This window comes from Bufo bufo, chromosome 9, assembly GCF_905171765.1.
Source record: "Bufo bufo chromosome 9, aBufBuf1.1, whole genome shotgun sequence".
In the NCBI taxonomy this organism is placed as follows: Eukaryota; Metazoa; Chordata; class Amphibia; order Anura; family Bufonidae; genus Bufo; species Bufo bufo.
Genome location: NC_053397.1, coordinates 153,478,349 through 153,499,133, shown reverse-complemented (window position 1 = coordinate 153,499,133; position 20,785 = coordinate 153,478,349). Strand labels below are relative to the sequence as shown.

General features: G+C 47.0%; 1 protein-coding gene across 3 annotated transcripts in view; it reads left to right on the top strand.

Annotated features, from left to right (window-relative positions):
- SREBF2 (sterol regulatory element binding transcription factor 2) overlaps positions 1 to 20,785 on the top strand; it is a 94,002-nt gene that overhangs the window by 33,524 nt on the left and 39,693 nt on the right. For 2 of the 3 annotated variants that reach the window (XM_040407345.1, XM_040407344.1), the window contains exons 2-4: positions 2,482 to 2,871; positions 3,059 to 3,270; positions 7,012 to 7,158. In XM_040407345.1, coding sequence (XP_040263279.1) covers positions 2,482 to 2,871; positions 3,059 to 3,270; positions 7,012 to 7,158 — 749 coding nt within the window. The remainder of the gene's footprint in view (positions 1 to 2,481; positions 2,872 to 3,058; positions 3,271 to 7,011; positions 7,159 to 20,785) is intronic. The other variant, XM_040407346.1, reaches the window with a different exon arrangement.

Sequence of the window (20,785 nt, the reverse complement as noted above, 5' to 3'; positions counted from 1 at the left end):
TGGGAGCATATGTTGTTCTAGAACCTGAATATATTTTTCTGCATTGATGGTGCCTTTCCAGACATGCAAGCTGCCCATGCCACATGCACTCATGCAACCCCATACCATCAGAGATGCAGGCTTCTGAACTGAGCGTTGATAACAACTTGGGTTGTCCTTGTCCTCTTTGGTCCGGATGACATGGCGTCCCAGATTTCCAAAAAGAACTTCGAATCGTGACTCGTCTGACCACAGAACAGTCTTCCATTTTGCCACACTCCATTTTAAATGATCCCTGGCCCAGTGAAAACGCCTGAGCTTGTGGATCTTGCTTAGAAATGGCTTCTTCTTTGCACTGTAGAGTTTCAGCTGGCAACGGCGGATGGCACGGTGGATTGTGTTCACTGACAATGGTTTTTGGAAGTATTCCTGGGCCCATTCTGTGATTTCCTTTACAGTAGCATTCCTGTTTGTGGTGCAGTGTCGTTTAAGGGCCCGGAGATCACGGGCATCCAGTATGGTTTTACGGCCTTGACCCTTACGCACAGAGATTGTTCCAGATTCTCTGAATCTTCGGATGATGTTATGCACAGTTGATGATGGGTAACACCTTTCTGATATTGCTCCACTATCTTTCTGCGCAACATTGTGGGAATTGGTGATCCTCTACCCATCTTGGCTTCTGAGAGACACTGCCACTCTGAGCAGCTCTTTTTATACCCAATCATGTTGCCAATTGACCTAATTAGTGTTAATTGGTCTTCCAGCTCTTCGTTATGCTCAAATTTACTTTGTCCAGCCTCTTATTGTTACTTGTCCAAACTTTTTGGGGATTTGTTGACACCGTGAAAATTGGAATCAACGTATTTTTCCTTTAAAATTATACATTTACTCGGATTAAACGTTTGATCTGTCATCTACGTTCTATTACAAATAAAATATTGACATTTGCCATCTCCACATCATTGCATTCAGTTTTTATTCACAATTTGTTTAGTGTCCCAACTTTTTTGGAATCCGGTTTGTATTTATAATTAAAGTTTTATATTTAAGTATTTTCATTTCCTTCATTCCCGGACAACCCCTTTAAATTGCGCCTTCTGGGGGGTCACTTATGAAAACAGATTGATCAGTTTTGTGGTGGAAAAATGTCACTTTAGTCATGGCAACTGCGACATTTCGTGATCCTGGCCACTTTTCACAGTGGTCTATATTTAAGAGCTAAAAGTGAGATTAGACCTGGATTATGGCACATTGTGTAACTTTTGCGAAAGTCACAAAAAAGTCGCAACCTATGCGATGCGCCGCACAGACCTGTCACTTACCATTAGGAGGAGCACCGGCCGGCCACAGACAGCGCATGTAAGTATAAGCTAAGTAACCATGGCAGCCAGGACTGCAGTAGCGTCCTGGCTGCCATGGTAACCGATCGGAGCCCCAGCGATTAAACTGGGCTTACGATCGGAAATGCTGCTCCGCTGCACACTGGCCACCAATGATATTACAATAGGGGGGGGGGGGGGGGGGCGCACACTGACCACCAATGATATTCAAACTAGGGAGGGAGGGGGGTCTGCTGCCTGGCAGCCCCTGATCTCTTATAGGGGGCTATGATATGCACAATTAACCCCTTAGGTGCAGCACCTGAGGGGTTAATTGTGTGGATCACAGCCCCCTGTAAGAGATCGGGTGCTGCCAGGCAGCAGGGGGCAGTCATGTACACAGTTCGTAGTATATTCTAACTAGAAGCGTCCCCATCACTATGGGAACGCCTCTATGTTAGAATATACTGTCGGATATGAGTTTTCACGAAGTGAAAACTCATCTCTGAAAAAGCTTTTATGCAGACGGATCTTCGGATCTGTCTGTATGAAAGTAACCTACGGCCACGGATCACGGACGCGGATGCCAATGACTTGAATGGGTCCGTGAACCGTTGTCCGTCAAAAAAATAGGACAGGTCATATTTTTTGGACGGACAGGAAACACGGATCACGGATGTGGCTGCAAAACGGTGCATTTTCCGATTTTTCCACGGACCCATTGAAAGTCAATGGGTCAGCGAAAAAAAAAAAACGGAAAACGGCACAACGGCCACGGATGCACACAACGGTCGTGTGCATGAGGCATTAGTAACTACTCGCATAACAATTCTGGAGCATTTCTTCGCCATTAATTTATTATTCCTACTAGAAGTTTATGAATGAGCCAGTTGGCACAGTCTTATGCTGGCAGCACTGATTGAAAGTGTCAGACTGTGCAGGGACACACCCAATTAAAAACGCCCAGATGGACCTTAATTGCAGATTGCTGCCAATTCATTGATAAGCGTCTAGCAGGAATAATAGAGAAATGGCACAACTTAGAGTTATGTGGAAAAAAAGAAATGTTCTAGAAACACACAAAGTGGATTAGAAATTTCCAGCATGTAGTGTAACACTCAGATTACTTCACACTGTGTATAGAAGTGCCTTCTAATCTGTATTTTTTTCTTTCTTGCAGAAATGCTTCAGTTTGTTAGCAATCAGGTGGGAGAATTCCCTGACCTTTTTGAAGATCAGTTGTGTTCCAGCTACCAAGGAAGCACAGCGATGGACACTGGTTTACCCAAGACGTATAGCCCGACCCAGCCTCCGAATTACCAGATCCCAGCACCACAGCCTCAGACGCCTCAGACACCACAAGCAGTGGTGTCTGTCAAAAATCCTGTCCAGCACCCCATTCAGAGGACCACGCCTGTTCTTCAGCCTCGCCCTGTCATACAGTCCCATCCGCAGCATCAGCTGCAGCAGCAGACAGTCATGCTGACGCCAACCTTTAGCACAACCACCCAGACTCGATTTATACAGCAACCACTCATCTACCAAAATGCCGCCACTGCAAGTTTTCAAGGTGAGATTTGTAATATATGTTCATTTGTCATGTGGCACTCATTTCACACCAGTGAAAGCTGCATAATGGGGGTTACACGCTGCGGCTGACAAATGTCGCTAAAAACTGAATCGTGCGGGTGTTGGCCACAGCAGGCGATGTGCGGGAGCCCTATGGTAACTGGATTTTTTCTTCTTGATGTTCTTAGTGCTCCAGCCCCAAGTTTCGAGTTTGATGGCAACACAGCAGATGCAACCAGTGACCATCCAGCAGCAGGTACAAACTGTCCAAGCCCAGAGGGTACTCACACAAACCGCCAACGGAACCATCCAAACCCTTAGTCCTGCCGCACAGGGCACAATCCAAACCCTGACTCCAGCTACTGTTCAGGCTGTTACACCACAAGTGCAGCAAGTTCCTGTAAGATTCTCACTTCTCAAGTATATTTGTTTGCAATTGGACATCGTCTTTGCAAAGTATTCATGTGAAGTGTAGTTTACAATCTGTGTTTGTAAAAACTGAACACAATTCTAAAGACCTTGCCCCCCGTACATTTTTAGCTTGTAGACCTCCGCATTTCTAAAGATGTCAGCACCAAATGAATAAAGCATGATGTGCCCATGGCATGTCAGAAGTTTTGAAAACTAGATGCATACCTAAAGGGGTTGTCTCAATTCAGCAAATAATTCTATGTAGAGGAACTTAAAGGGAGTCTGTCACCACAATTTGCCCTTATAGACCACTTACATAGCACTATAGCATAACTATAGATCAGTCAAATGGTACCTTTGTCTTTTTGTTTGGATGATCACCAGGGGCAAAAACTGAGTTTTATTCATATGTAAATGAGGGCTCGCAAGTGCCCAGGGGCGGCGTTCGGGCTGTAAGTGCCCAGGCCGCTCTGCCTTCTTCTCACATAACCCCTCCCCAGCCTGTTGCTTGGCCCGCCCTGTAAGCCTCTTACATCATCCAGTGTACTGGCCGATATCCCGCCCGCGCATGCGCACTGCATGGAATGATGCTGCTGCCCACAATGGTCATCACAGTGCGCATGCGCCAGGGGGATATCGGCCAGTACACTGTATGATGTAAGAGGCTTACAGGGCGGGCCAAGCAACAGGCTGGGGAGGGGATATGTGAGAAGAAGGAAGAGCAGCCTGGGCACTTACAGCCCGAACGCCGCCCCTGGGCACTTGCGAGACCTCATTTACATATGAATAAAACTCAGTTTTTGCCCTTGGTGAACATCCAAACAAAAAGACAATGGTACCATTTGACTGATCTATAGTTATGCTACAGTGCTATGTAAGTGGTCTTTAAGGGCAAATTGTGGTGACAGACTCCCTTTAATACAAGCCACTTATTAATGTATGACCACCATCAGTGGTGGTCATGCTTGCATACTATAGGAAAAAACACCAGCCTATGTGAGCTCCCACGGTCCTGGCCAGCGCTTTTTCCTATAGTGTGCAAGCACGGCCACTAGGGGTGGGCGATATGGCCTAAAATCTATATTGCGATATAATTTTAAGCATGTGCGATATGCGATATATATTGCGATATATTGTTTTCTATATTTGGGGGGGCGTTTAAACTTTTTTTTACTTTTTATTTAACTATTAGTCTCCTTAAGGGCTAGAACGTAGAACCCTTGTCATATTCACCCTAATAGAGCTCTATTAGGGTGAATAGGACTTTACACTCTCCCTGCTGCCCTGTGCTTTGTGCACACAACAGCAGGGAGCTGATCCCCCTCCCCTAAATGGTGCCATCCACAGATCCCCCCCTCCCCTAAACGGTGCCATCCCCAGATCCCCCCCTCCCCTAAATGGTGCCATCCCCAGATCCCCCCCCCTCCCCTAAACGGTGCCATCCACAGATCCCCCCCCCCCTCCCCTAAACGGTGCCATCCACAGATCCCCCCCCCCCTCCCCTAAACGGTGCCATCCACAGATCCCCCCCCTCCCCTAAACGGTGCCATCAACAGATTCCCCCCCTCCTCCCCTAAACGGTGCCATCCACAGATCCCCCCCTCCCCTAAACGGTGCCATCCACAGATCCCCCCCCTCCCCTAAACGGTGACATCAACAGATTCCCCCCCCTCCCCTAAACGGTGCCATCCACAGATCCCCCCCCCTCCCCTAAATGGTGCCATCCACAGATCCCCCCCTCCCCTAAACGGTGCCATCCACAGACCCCCCCCCCCTCCCCTAAACGGTGCCATCCACAGATCCCCCCCTCCCCTAAACGGTGCCATCCACAGATTCCCCCCCCCCCTCCCCTAAACTGTGCCATCCACAGATCTCCCCCCCCTAAACGGTGCCATCCACAGATCTCCCCCCCCCCCCCTAAATGGTGCCATCCACAGATCCCCCCCCCCTCCCCTAAACGGTGCAATCCACAGATCTCCCCCCCCCTCCCCTAAACGGTGCCATCCACAGATCTCCCCCCCCTCCCCTAAATGGTGCCATCCACAAATCTCCCCCGACGCTCACAGGAATACATTTAAAAACTAATCAGTAACTTTAACTTTATTCATTGGTGATCTCGTTACTGTATACCTTACAAGGTCTTAGCTTCGGTAACAGCAGGCAGTGCGGATGGCGGCGCTCACTCACTGACGTCACGCGCCTGCGCCGCCTAGTGGGAGGAGCAGGCGCGTGACGTCAGTGAGTGAGCGCCGCCTGAGCGCACTGACTGCTGTTACCGGAGCGAAGACCTAGTAAGGTATACAGTAAAGAGATCACCAATGAATAAAGTTAAAGTTACTGATTAGTTTTTAAATGTTCTACTGTCAGCGTCGTGGCCCTGTATATTCTAACCCCCAGGCAAGCGTCCCTGTCACCATGGGAACGCCTGGGGTTTAGAATATACCATCGGATTTGAGTTTTCACGCGCTCACTGAGATCGTGAAAACTTACTCAATGATTTACTGTCAGTCCCTCCCCTCCTCCTCTCTTGTCATTGGTGGTCAGCGGCAGCCGCGCATAGTGGGGAGGGAGGGACTCTCTCCTTCTCCAGTGTGCCGGCTCAGGATCATATCGCGGTCCGGCGATATAGGCGATATGCTCAAAATCCATATCGTGGCACAAATTTATATCGCATATCGCCTATAATAGTCTATATCGCCAAACCCCTAACGGCCACCACTGATGGATTGCAGGGTGGTCATAACCATGGAAACGAGCAGTGTATAATGTGATGGGGAAAAATTAATCCAGCCAGCAAAGGAAGCAATATGGCAAATTTTCTTGCATGACTTTTTCAGTCAAACTGGTCAGAGATAGACCCTCTCAACTACTAAGCCAAACTTGGTTTTGTGCCTCATTAACGAAGCCAAGTTCAGCTTTGTACTTTCATACATAAATTTATGCAAATAAACAAAGCGACACCTGATAGAGGTGAGACGAAATAAGTCTTGTGATATTTGCTGAACCGTCGGAAAGACCTCTGCGGAGGCAATACATTTAACAGTAGGACGGAGCCGATATCCTTAACAAAGTTTTTAAAAGAATCAGGATACAGCAATCTGAACCCGATTCGCTCAACCCTAGAGGTTCCATTCCTATTAAGCTCTGCCTCTGCATGGCTTACTAGAAACATAATGATTTTTACCATAAACTCTAGTGCTAAACCAGCACCTGGAACCCCCACAATCTGATGTTTCAGGCAGTCACCAGCGCCAGGAACTATGCAGTGAACAGAGCTTTAAACAGAAGGCCCCGTCCACTGTGTAGTGTCCAGTTTCAGGATACTGGAACTTAGCTCCCAGAATGTCAGTGCCGGAAACCTACTCACTGTATAGTTTCCACCACTGCTGGCCATCTGAATTAGCTGAATGGTGGGGTTTCTGGATGTCTGATCTCCACCGATCTGATATTAAAGACTTATCCTGCTGATAAGTCCTGTAAAAGTCCTTTAAGATTTACATATTTTACAAGAATGCAGTATTTAGCCATACATACAGTAGTTGGCAGTTTTTTGGCACCTCACTATGAGAATCTATTTTAATTGCATTGCATCCTGTGGTGCTTTGTTATTCTTTGAGCCTGTTGGTCACTTTGTTGTTTTGTGGGAGAAAATGCTACTAACATAACATGCACCAATATGAATGACTTTGCATCAGCTTTAAATGATTGTTCGCCTGGATTTTCCATGCAGCTACTTGTACAACCTCAGATCATTAAGACAGAGTCCCTGGTCCTCACAGCCCTAAAAGCGGACGGTAGCCAAGTCATGACTGCGGTACAGAATCCCTCCATCACAACGCTTGCTGCCCCACTGCAGACCACTGCTCTGCAAGTACCTGTAAGTCTTTTTTTGTTTTATCTGTTTGTATTACTATTTAGAAATATATTAGAGAACAGCTTAAATAGTCCTTTTATAGTCTTATTATTGGAAAAATACATTTTATTTGTTACATAGGTTGAAATAAGGCCTAGGTCCAACAAGTTCAGCCTTTCTTAGATCGCTTATAAAACTTGAAAGGGGTTGTCCCATAGCGAGATGGGACTAAGCACTGGCCCCAGGTAGGTGTAGTGAATGGAAGCTACACAAACGGCATAGCAGAGCAAGCTACGTTGCTTCCATTCACAATGGAAGTTGTGGAAACAATGGCTTTCTCCCATCTCGTCATGGAAGTGGTGAGGTTCGACAACCCCTCTAATAATGAGAAATTATATTCTTCAATACCATTGATGTTACAAGCATCCAGACCAGCAGTTGTCAACCTTTTTTTGTACAGTATGCCAATTTAGAAGATGTATATAATCAAAACTGAAGTTTTCAGTGTGCCGTGCAGTCCACAAGTTATATAACACAAAACTGTATGTGATGTAAACCAAATAATTAGTTGGACTTAACATTACGTATGACCCTGACTTTCTTTGCAAAGATGGTCCATCTGTGGTTCATTTGAGATGACTGAGCTCAACACAGGCCTTGGAGTGGTCTGCAGTAAACCTGCTTTGTGAAGGCCAGAGAATGGCATTCATATGTGAGCAGATCTGCTTGCACAAATAAGTCAAACCTAAAGACTGAAAGCATTACTAATGCAATCTTCATCAGATAGTAGGGTTGTCACGATGCCAAAATTTTGATTCGAAAAGAAAGTATTACGATACTCAATACCATTCGATACCACACGGAAAAAAATAAAACACCAAAAAAGCTGCGTGCATTACGCATTTTATGTATTGTCCGGCCCATAATAGAACGGTCCTATCCTATTTTTTGGTGGGACAAGTTGACAAAAAAATGGCGAATCGCGCGGATATATATATATATATATATATATATATATATATATATATATATATATATATATATATATATAATATCTATTATAATAGTTCGCACTTTTTCAGGTGTGGCGATGTGTAATATGTTAATTTTTTTTATTGTTTATATATTTTATATGTAAAATTGGGAAAGGGGGCGATTTTTAACTTTTAGTATTTTGATGTTTTGTTTTTTTTGTTTTTTTTTTACTTTTCTTTTTATTACTAACTATTAGCCCCCTTTAAGGACTAGAACCTGGGATATTTTAATCCCTTGTCCTATTCACCCTAATAGAGCTCTATTAGGGTGAATAGAACGTCACACTCTCCCTGCTGCCCTGTGCTTTGTGCACAGGGCAGCAGGGAGCTTACCATGGCACCCAGGGCTTCAGTTGCGTCCTGGCTGCCATGGTAACTGATCGGAGCCCTAGGATTAAACTGCTGGGGCTCCGATCAGGACTGCCACCAATGAATATAATTAACACATTAATTTGAAGTGTAGGCAGTGTGTGCCGGCGGCGGTATCACATACCCGTACACACATACACATGCGGTACCTGAGGGGTTAATTGCTGTGGATCGCAGCGGCACACGCTGCCTACACTTAAAGAGGACCTTTCACCGATTATTACACTATGAACTAACTATACAGACATGTAGAGCGGCGCCCGGGGATCTCACTGCACTTACTATTATCCCCGGGTGCCGCTCCGTTCTCCCGCTATGCCCTCCGGTATCTCCGCTCACTAAGTTATAGTAGGCGGAGATTCCAGTCACTAAGTTATGGTAGGCGGAGTCTGCCCTTGTTCTGCTCTAGCGCTGGCCAATCGCAGCGCAGAGCTCACAGCCTGGGAGGTTATTTTCTCCCAGGCTGTGAGCTCTGCAATGCGATTGGCCAGCGCTACAGAAGAACAAGGGCAGACTCCGCCTACCATAACTTAGGGAACGGAGGTACCGGAGGGCATAGCGGGAGAACGGAGCGGCGCCCGGGGATAATAGTAAGTGCAGGGAGATCCCCGGGCGCCGCTCTACATGTCTGTATAGTTAGTTCATAGTGTAATAATCGGTGAAAGGTCCTCTTTAAATTAATGTGTTAATTATATTCATTGGTGGTGCAGTGGCCACAGTCCCTCCCCTCCTCCGTAGTTCTAAACTCCCATTGGTGACAGCAGCGGCACAGGGGGAGGGAGAAACTGCCTCCTTCTCCACTGTGCTGCTGAGTAGAACATGGCACGCACTGAGAGCTATGCATGCCATGTTCTCTAACAGATACTAGGCTGCGCAGCCTAGTATCGTAAAATAGTAAGACCCGGTATCGTATCGATCCGGGTCTAAAAGTATCGATTGGGTATCGGAACTTCGATACCCGGTGCAACTCTGTCAGACAGTCACGTTTCTCTGGGAGTAATGTCCAACTCATGAAGAGGGACTGTGCGTTTTCTTTGGATGTTTCAAGTGATATGCACAGCTCATAAAGCTCGTTATCCACAGAGTCGGGCTCTGGAAGTTGGTTGCACTTCAAAATGATCAGTGCCCATCCATTCAAAACTGACAGGCTCATGTATTACATCTGGATGTATGAGAAGGTTTTGGCCCATATCTCAGAATATCTTGGAATCTCCTTGAAAATGTTAACTCAAACTTTTTCACAGTACATGGAAATGTCAGCTGTGCTGACTGAATTAAGAGAAACGCTTTGTCATGGCATGCCCCTTGTCTGTAGTCTCCACATAAACTGATTGGACATGAATGCCTCTCACATTTCAAACAGCACCATGACCTCCCTCAGCAACTGTAAAGAATCTTTTTCTGTATTGTTGTGTAAATCGCCTTTCCTCTATATGTAATGACTCTTTTATGTATCAGTTCTTTATACTGACCACACATTTTAATATATAAATATCACCTCTAAGGTGTCTTTTTTTTTTTACCATTATAAGTTGCTTGCCTTCCTCACCCTCTCTACTTCTGCTGTATCCTTTATAATATGTGGAGCCCAAATCCGAATTTCACATTCAAGATGTGGCCTTAGTTACACGGGTCCAGCTTGTTACCTTTCATAAATATTGGTACAACTTCAGCCGTCCTCTAGTCTTGTGGCATTGTCCATGTGACAAGTCTGAAGAAGATGAAATACAATGGTCTATCAAGTTCTACAAGTTCTCAAATAATAAATAGTGGGGGGAGGACTGTAGACTATTTAGGATAATGATGGGGCATCAATATCAGTCCCATGTGGGTTCAGATCTCTGTGCCCCAGTTGATCCGGTGATTGATGGAACAGTGGTATTCCCTTGTTAACAGGGTGCAGCTCCATACTTTTGCTAGTAGCTGTGTGTGGTATTATAGCTCAGTTCCATTCACTTCAGTGGGACTGAACTGCTCTGAGCTGTAATACAAGCCACAACTACCACTGAAAGTATGGTGCTGAGCCTGATAAACAGTGAAGGGGAAGAAACAGTTGGTGGAGAATCGGACCCCCACTGATCTGATATTATTGGGCCTATACTAATCCATTTTGTAATAATTCTTTTTAATTTGCTCCCCAGCCTGGAATACCTGTGGAGAAACCCATACTCCACTGCTCACCCCGCTCCTTTCCAGCTTCCTGCCTCTCTTTACAGGACTTGCCTTTCCACCAAGATCTGCATGGACAAGGTCACATGCGTTACTGCAGCCAATGACTAACCTCAGCAGTGACGTGTCTCCAAGCGGCACGTGACCAGCAGTGACATGCTGCTTGAGGAGGTCACCGCTCTGGTAAACCATTGGCTGCCGTGACACACTTGACCCCATGAAGTTTACAGGACCGGAACCAGAAGACCAGTAAAGGGAGGCAGGGAGCTGGAACGGAGTGGCGGGGAGCAGGCGAGTATGGATTTCTTTATAAGTATTCCAGGCTGAGGTACAAATGTGAAAAAATCCTGGAAACCCATTTAATCAATTATAATACTGTTAATTTTGGCGTGATTACTGTAATGTTGTGGTTTATTACATCAGCCTGTGATTCGCAGTTCTTTAACACCTTAAGAACCTTGCCATTTTTCACCTTCCTGCCCAGGCCATTTTTTGCAAATCTGACATGTCACTTTATGTGGTAATAACTTTAAAACGCTTTTACCTATCCAAGCCACTCTGAGATTGTTTTCTCGTCACATATTGTACTTCATGATAGTGGTAAAATTGAGTAAAAAAATTTCATTTTTATTAATAAAAAAATACTAATATTTTTTGGGGACGTTAGAAGGCTTAGAAATTTAGAAGCAAATCTTGAAATTTTTCTGAAAATTTCCAAAACCCACTTTTTAAGGACCAGTTCAAGTCTGAAGTCACTTTGTGAGGCTTACATAATAGAAACAACCCAAAAATGACCCCATTTTAGAAAGGTATTTGTTAACTTTGTTAACCCTTTAGGTGTTCCACAAGAATTAATGGAAAATGGAGATGAAATTTCAGAATTTCACTTTTTTGGCAGATTTTCCATTTTAATAAATTTTTTCCTGTAACAAAGCAAGGGTTAACAGCCAAACAAAACTCAATATTTATTACCCTGATTCTGTAGTTTACATTAACACCCCAAATGTGGTTGTAAACTGCTGTACGGCCACACGGCAGGGCGCAGAAGGAAAGGAACGCCATATGGTTTTTAAAAGGCAGATTTCACTGGAATAATTTTAAGTTGCCGTGTCACATTTGAAGACCCCCTGATGCACCCCTAGAGTAGAAACTCCAAAAAAAGACCCAATTTTGGAAACTACGGGATGAGGTGGCAGTTTTGTTGGTACTATTTTAGGGTACATATGATTTTTGGTTGCACTATATTACACTTTTTGTGAGGCAAGGTAACAAAAAATTGCTGTTTTGGCATCAGCTGGAGCTGGCAGCCTTTGGTGGGGGGGGGGGGGGGGCTTGTGTTCACCCCGCCCCCATGTCAGCGGCCCACTTCCGGATTTTTAAAGCTCCTGGCGGGAAATGAGGGTCTGACTGGTGTTTGGAGGGACACAGGCTGGGTAAGTGTTGTTTGGCCCTTCTTGCAGGGCCTAACCTTCCCATTTGCCTCATTGGGGTGACATTATGTCTGAACCCAGGTACCGAAGCAGGTGGTCCCTTTGGTGCGTCATTTTGCCTGCACATCATGTCACGCAAAATTTCAATCAGACTCCCTCTCAGGGCTCCAGACTAAAAAAAAATATCAAGGAGCCATTTGCTCCTAACCTAAAAAATTTAGGAGCCAAATTAAAATTTATAGTCGCCAAAATGTAAAATACATATAATTACGGTATAATAGAAAAAGAAAAAAAAAAACACGTCTTACCTAGGGTTGTCACGATACCAAAATTTTAACTAGATTTCGATACCATAAATAAGTATTGCGATACTCAATACCAGGTGAAAAAAATAAAACGCCAAAAAAGCCGCGTGCATTCCACATTTTATGGAACGTCTGGACCATAATAGAACAGTCCGATCCTAATTTTTGTCGGGACAAGGTGACTAAAAAATGGCAAATTGCACATATTTTTTTTTCTGTTACGGCGTTCACCGCATAGGAGATATTTTTAAATATTTTAATAGTTCGCACATTTTTCGGGCGTTGCGATATGTAATTTTTTAAATAGTTTATATATTTTATATGTAAAATTGGGCAAGGGGGTGATTTAAACGTAATTTTTTTTTTTTTAACCTTTTTTTTTTTTTTTTACTTTCTATTTAATAACTATTTCTCCCCTTAGGGGCTAGAACCTGGGATCTTTCATCCCTTGTCCTATTCACCCTGATAGATCTCTAATCTCTATCAGGGTGAATAGGACCTCACACTGTCCCTGCTGCCCTGTGCTTTGTGCACCGGGCAGCAGGGAGCAGACTATGGCAGCCAGGGCTTCAGGAGCGTCCTGGCTGCCATGGTAACCGAACGGAGCCCCAGGATTATACAGCTGGGGCTCCGATCAGAAGCTGCCACTGCCACCAATGATAATACTTGGAGGATGGGGGGTTGGGGGCGCACTGCACCACCAATGATAATATTTGGGGGGGGGGGGGTTGGGGGAGCACTGCACCACCAATGATCATAATACTTGGGGGGGGGGGGTTTAGGGGGCGCACTGCACCACCAATGACAGCAGCGCGTGCCATGTTAGTTTGTGAAAGTGGCAGAGCAGAGGAGGGTCTAGGCGCAAATGGCGACAAGACTACAAAGTCTTGTCGCCATTTAGCAATTCTAGGTCGCATCTGCGACCATTTTGGTCGCCATCTGGAGCCCTGCCTCTACTTTGCGTTTGCTGCGCCGCCATCAAGCGGCTCAGCTCCGGACCCATTGCTTCCCGCTGCCCAACCTACAGAAGAATCGGAATGGGCGCATTCCCTGTCTTGGGTGGTACAGGATGTCTCTAATACCAACAAAGCTATTGTGGATATATTGGGGCGTTTGTCGACAAGGCAGTCCTCTGAGCGGTCCGACTCTGGGGATCATGGGGCTCGTGCCCATGGCTGCCGTTATAATGGCAGTTATTGAGATGTTTCAGGTTGAAGATCCCGCTCCGTCATCTGCTAGATCGGGTTTTCCCTTTAGAAGGTCCCGTCACTCGCACAAGTGTTTCCCCAACCACCAGAAGTTTGATTCCTCTCTCTCCAGGGAGTGGAATTTTCCAGATAGACGTTTTATGTTGCCAAAACGCTTTAACGGCCTTTATCCTTTTCCAGAGGATTTGACTAAGAAATGGTCGGCTCCACCTATGGTGGACCCGCCAGTTTCCCGCTTGGCTAAACATACTACCTTGCCAATGGCGGATGGGGCTTCTTTTTCTGATATCAAAGATAAGAAGCTGGAAGAGTTAGCAAAATCTGCCTTTGAAGCAGTGGGCACAGCGCTGCAGCCGGTGTTTGCCTCTACATGGGTGAGCAAGGCTATGGGGTAGTGGGCAAATAACTTACGTCAGGGTCTTGAGTCGGGAGTCCCCTCGGAGGAACTTGCAGATGTGGCCCTGCAGCTCTCGCATCGTTTGACTCGGCCAGGTTTATGGCTCACTCGTCAGCCCTGTTGGCTATTCGCCGTACCCTATGGCTCTCCTGCTGGGCGGCAGATAATGCTTCAAAGCGGACCCTGACGGCCCTCCCCTTTACCGGCAGCAGGCTTTTTGGTAAGCGCCTGGATGAGATCATTTCGGACGCTACAGGTGGTAAGAGCACCCATTTATCTCAGAACAGGGGGCAGTCTAATGAGGCAAAAAAGCGGAAGCGTTTTTTTCGTCCCTTTTGAGTTTTTCCAGCCCCAAGGGAGCGTCCGATAGGTTGGCCGCAGGCCAGAAGCGCAAGCCTTCCTTTAAGCCGCGGCCTTCCTGGCATTCCCGTAAACAGGGCTCCGAGTCCTTTAACCCTAAGAGCTCCACTGCATGACGGGCAGCTCCCGGCGCCCTCCGTTCGGGTGGGCGACTGGCTTCATGTGTTTCGGCATGTTTGGCTGGCTCACGTCTCAGATGCGTGGGTGAGGGAGGTCATTGCAGAGGGCTACAAGCTGGATTTCAAATCCTCCCCTCCATCCCGTTTTTTGCGGTAGTCTCCTCCGGCCTCTTCCGCAGCCATAGATTCTTTTTTTCTGGCAATTCACACGCTGCTGCAGCAAGGTGTGATTGTTTGATTCCTGTGCAAGACCGTTTTCAGGGGTTTTACACCAATCTCTTTGTGGTTCCCGAAAAAGAGGGGACGGTCCGTCCTGTTCTAGACCTCAAGGCGCTCAACCGTTTCCTTCGTGTCCGCAGATTCCGGATGGAGTCACTGAGGTCGGTCATTGCGTCCATCGAACCGGGGGAGTACCTGTCCTTGATGGATATCAGGAACGCTTATCTTCACATGCCCATATGCGTCAGTCATCCTAGGTTTCTCCGGTTTCCAGTGGGTCCATTTCACTACCAATTTGTAACCCTCCCGTTTGGCCTGGCCACGGCTCCCAGGGTCTTAACGAAGGTTCTGGCCCTGCTCCATGCCAGGGGGATCGTGGCGATCCCTTACTTAGACTACATTCTGTTGAAGGGTCCGTCGTTCCAAGGGACGGCAGATAGCCTGAGCATAGTCCTGGACACCCTGGAGCGCTTCGGATGGTTCATGAACAGACAGAAGTCTTGTCTTTATCCATCGCAGCGATTGACTTATTTGGGCATGGTACTGGACACTTGTCAGGCAAAGGCGTTCTTGCCTCCGGAAAAACAGTCCGCTCTCCATCTTCAGATTCGCTCATTGTTGCGGCCAGCACCGGTTCCCATTCGTCGCTGCATGTGGGCTCTGGGGCACATGGTTTCTGCCTTTGAAGCAGTTCCCTATGCTCTGTTCCATACCAGAGCGCTTCAGCGAGCCATTCTGTCCAGCTGGGATCGCTCCCTGGACTCCTTGAATCGGCCGATGCGTCTCCTTGCCCCAGTGCACCACGCCCTCAGATGGATGTCCTCTCCGATGGTGACATCGGGTTGTTTGTTTATCCCCCTCCGTTGGAGGGGGTTAACAACGGATGCAAGCCTCAGGGGGTGGGGGGGAGTGTTGGAAAATCTCTCGGTCCAGGGGGTATGGTCACGCGAGTAGCACTCCCTTCCAATCAATGTTCTGGAGTGGAGGGCAATTCGGCTCTCTGCAACACTGGGCTGACCATCTCAGGGGTTGTCTGGTGCGGGTGCAGTCCAACAACTCCACGGCGGTGGCGTACATCAATCACCAGGGCGGCACCCGGAGCTCGGCAGTCATGGAGGAGACGGCAATGATTTTCAGCTGGGCGGAGAAACAGGTTCCGGTGCTATCGGCAGTTCACATTCCAGGCGTAGACAACTGGATCGAGGACTTTTCAGCCTGGAGCGTTTCGATCCCGGCGAGTGGCCTGTTCACCCGCAGGTCTTTTGGGACATCTGCGAGAGGTGGGGTCAGCTGGATGTGGCTCTCATGGCCTCACACTTCAACAACAAGGTCGAGGACTTTGATTTACGGTACAGGGACCCCAGGGCCCTGGCATGCGATGCACTTGTGATTCTGTGGAGTCGATTCACGTTTCCTTACGTGTTCCCGCCTCTTCCGCTCATTCCGCGGCTTCTCAGGAAGATCAGGTCTGAGGGACTGCCCGCCATTCTCGTGGCCCCAGATTGGCCGCGCAGGGTGTGGCACGCATCCCTAGTCGCACTTCTCGCTGACTAATTTTGGCGTCTTCCTCTTCGGGAGGACTTGCTGTCGCAGGGGCCGATCTTCCACCCGAATTTAAGGTCGCTACATTTAACAGCATGGCTGTTGAAGCTGCCATACTGAAGGCTCACGGTTTTTCAGATGCATTGGTCCAGACTATGATTCATGCCAGGAAGCTGTCGTCTTCCAGAATCTACCACCGGACTTGGGAGTCCTACTTTAGTTGGTACGAGCCGAGACATTCGTTTTTCTTTGCCGCGACTTTTGGCTTTCCTGCAGCCGGGCATGGACTTGGGGTTTGCTCTCGGCTCTCTCAAAGGGCAAGTGTCTGCTCTCTCCATTCTTTTTCAGCGAAATTTACCTTTACTTTTGGAGGTTTGGACTTTTCTGCAGGGGATTGCGCATGCTGCGCCCCCTTCCGTCCTCCATTGGATCCTTGGGATCTTAATCTAGTGCTCAACGCTCTCCAATCTTCTCCGTTTGAGTCTTAGCAGCAGGTGTCGCTGCGCTTCCTGTCTTATAAGGTGAATTTTTTGGTTGCAATTACTTCTATCCGTAGAGTGTCGGAACTCGCGGCTCTGTCATATCGGTCGCCCTTCTTGTTCCTTTATCAGGATAAGGTGGTTATTCGCCCTGTACAGTCCTTCTTGTCGAAGTTGGTGTCGACATTCCATTTGAATGAGGAAATTATTCTTCCTTCATTTTGTCCGGACCCCTCTCATCCTCGAGAACAGTCGATCCATACTCTGGATCTGGTGTGTGCAGTGCTTATCTTTCTGTCCCAGACGGCATCTTTCAGGTGGACGGATTCCCTGTTCGTGATTCCAGAGTGGCCGAGACAAGGGCTGGCAGCGTCAAAGACTTCCATTTCCAGATGGATTCGTTTGGCTATTGTGGAAGCGTACCGCGTTAAGGACCGGGCCCCGCCCTTCTGGGTGACTGCTCCTTCGGCTCGGTCAGTGCGAGCCTCTTGGGTGATGCATCACAGGACTTTAGCCCTTCAGTGTGCAAGGCGGCAACCTGGTCGTCTTTGCATACTTTTTCAAAGTTTTACTCAGTGCACAGCTTTGCATCTTCTGACGCTTCTTTGGGGCTTAGAGTTTTGCAAACAGCAATTCTCTGATTGGCAGGGGGGTTGTAGTTAAGCCCACCACCAGGGACTGCTCTGGAACATAAATCTCTCATTTATTCATATACAGGAGGCGGGAGCTGGCTGCAGAATCACATAGCCGGCTCCCGACCTCTATGAGCGGTAGCTGCGATCCGCGGCACCTGAGGGGTTAACTACCGCGGATCGCAGCTACCGCTCATAGAGGTCGGGAGCCGGCTATGTGATTCTGCAGCCAGCTCCCGCCTCCTGTTCAATTTGAATGAATGAGTAAGTTAACATCATTGTTGGCGCTGTGGCCAAAGCCCCTCCCCTCCTCTTGTCTTCTCTCCTCTCCTCTCATTGGCGGCAGCAGCAGCACAGGGGGAGAGAGACACTGCTTCCTTCTTCCCTGTGCTGCTGAGGGAACACGGAGAGCGCTGTCAGCAGCGCGATCTGTGTTCCCCATACGTTATCGGAATATCGGCAAAATAGATGCCGATACCAATAACTGTCAAAATCCTGAATATCAGCCGATAATATCTGTAAAACCGATAATCGGTCGATCCCTATTTGCTATTACACTTTTTGTGATGTAAGGTGACAAAAAATGGCTTTTGATAAAGTTTTTTTTATTTTTTTTACGATGTTCACCTAAAGGGGTTAAATTTTGTGATATTTTTATAGAGCAGGTTGTTACGGACGCGACGATACCTAATATCTATACTTTTTTTTAAATTTATTTAAGTTTTAAACAATAATATCATTTTTGAAACAAACAAAAATCATGTTTAGGGCTCTTTCACACCTGCGTTCTTTTCTTCCGGCATAGAGTTCCGTCGTCGGGGCTCTATGCCGGAAGAATCCTGATCAGGATTATCCCAATGCATTCTGAATGGAGTGAAATCCGTTCAGGATGCATCAGGATGTCTTCAGTTCCGGAACGGAACGTTTTTTGGCCGGAGAAAATACCGCAGCATACTGCGCTTTTTGCTCCGGCCAAAAATCCTGAACACTTGCCGCAAGGCTGGATCCGGAATTAATGCCCATTGAAAGGCATTGATCCGGATCCGGCCTTAAGCTAAACGTCGTTTCGGGGCATTGCCGCATCCGACGTTTAGCTTTTTCTGAATGGTTACCATGGCTGCCGGGACGTTAAAGTCCTGGCAGCCATGGTAAAGTGTAGCGGGGAGCGGGGGAGCAGCATACTTACCGTCCGTGCGGCTCCCGGGTCACTCCAGAGTGATGTCAGGGCGCCCCAAGCGCGTGGATCACGTGATCGCATGGACACGTCATCCATGTGCATGGGGCGCTCTGACGTCATTCTGGAGCGCCCCGGGAGCCGCACGGACTGTAAGTATACCGCTCCCCCGCTCCCTGCTCCTACTATGGCAACCAGGACTTTAATAGCGTCCTGGCTGCCATAGTAACACTGAACGCATTTTGAAGACGGATACGTCTTCAAATGCTTTCAGTACACTTGCGTTTTCCGGATCCGGCGTGTAATTCCGGCAAGTGGAGTACACGCCGGATCCGGACAACGCAGGTGTGAAAGAGGCCTTAGTGTCTCCATAGTCTGAAAGCCATAGTTTATTTTTATTTTTTTGGGCGATTGTCTTAGGTAGGGTATAATATTTTTGCGGGATGAGATGACTGTTTGTTTGGCACTATTTTGGGGTGTATATAACTTTTTGATCGCTTGCTATTACACTTTTTGTGATGTAAGTAACAAAAAATGTTTTTTGACACCATTTATTTCTTTTTTTACAGTGTTCACCTGAGGGGTTAGGTCATGTGGTATTTTTATAGAGCAGGTTGTTACGGATGCGGTGATAACCTAATATGTCTACTTTTTTTTTTTTTTTTACATTTGACACAATAAAAGCATTTTTGAAACAAAAAAAAAATCATGTTGTAGTGTCTTTTATTTTTTAGGCGATTGTCTTAGGTTGGGGCTCATTTTTTGCGGGATGAGGTGATTGGTACTATTTTGGGGGGCATACGCCTTTTTGATCGCTTGGTGTTGCACTTTTAGTGATCTAAGGTGACAAAAAATTGTCTTTTTTAGCACAGTTTTTAGTATTTTTTTGACGATGTTCACCTGAGGGGTTAAGTCTTAGGCCTCCGTACATGCCGGGCCCCAAGCTTTGGAATGGCTTGGGGCTGCCAAGGCAGCCATAGAGTCCCCGCCACAGCAGCGTGGGGACCCGATGGATGAGATGAGGGAGTGCAAACCTCCCATATGCTGCGGTCAGCGATGACCACGGCATATGAGTGGTTAATCCACCAGCATCGGCGTTATCACCGCTGCTGGTGGATGCAGCAGGGATCCAGCTGTCAGTAACCTGATTGCGCACACCGCACGCGTGGGGGGAGGAAGGACCGTAGCACGAGAATGCTCGCCCTGTAGCACTAAGTACTGGCCTTTTAGGACGAGCATTCTCGTCCTGGGTCCTTAACGTGTTAATATTTATGGAACTTGATTTTATTTAGCTTCACTTTTGGTGTGTACACTTTTAGGGTAAAGGCACTCCTTATCTGTTGCTAGCTACAATATAGAATTAATGATTAATAGAAAGGCCTTGAGGCCTTATCACCATGTTATGGGTCAAGGTGTTGCCATTTGCTTCAGTAGATGTTCATTTCTCTGCAATAAGATACATGGCTGCCAATGTAGATATGCAGTTTCAGATAAGAGATTTCATCATTTTCTGTTCTCTCAGTTAATAACCTGGACAGAATTTGGAAATGCAGGTTTTGTCCAAAATTATAGATGTTTCCAAAGACTTCTTTTAGGCCACAGATTGTAGAGGAAATACTCCAACTGCCATCCACTGCAGACTGCGCGGCCAGTATATCTTGAAAAGTAGGTTCACATTGGGTAGTTAACCCAGACTAATGCAAGAGATTTTTTTGAATAGAAGAATATTTCTCGGGCATGTGACTGCACTTGTATTGTGTGTCCTGAGTGAGGTAGCTGCTGCACATCACACACAATTTCATAATTCTCGAAAAGATTACTGCATGCCTATAATGGAGAGGTTGGAACTACACAAAAAAAAAACTGTTAGAGAAGTCTGTCATCTTAAAGGGGGTGGCCTAGCCTCGCTGTCAGGCAGGGTGCGGGATGTTGGAACCCTATCGGCTGTTCTGCAGTAGTGCCCGTGCCAAAACTACATGGCTCCACCTGTTGTGTAATGGACAGAGATAGTTACTGCAGCACTGCTCTCTTTTACTTCTATGGGAGAAGCGCTGCAGTAACCAGCTCCGTCCACTGCACAATGGATGGAGCTGTGTAGTTTTCCTGCTGGTTCTACTGCAGAATGGTGGGTCGGCAGAGTGAGACTCGACACACTCCCCTAGAAATCACTGGTCATTTACAGTTTGTCTACTGGAGTCCAACTCAAGGGGAACA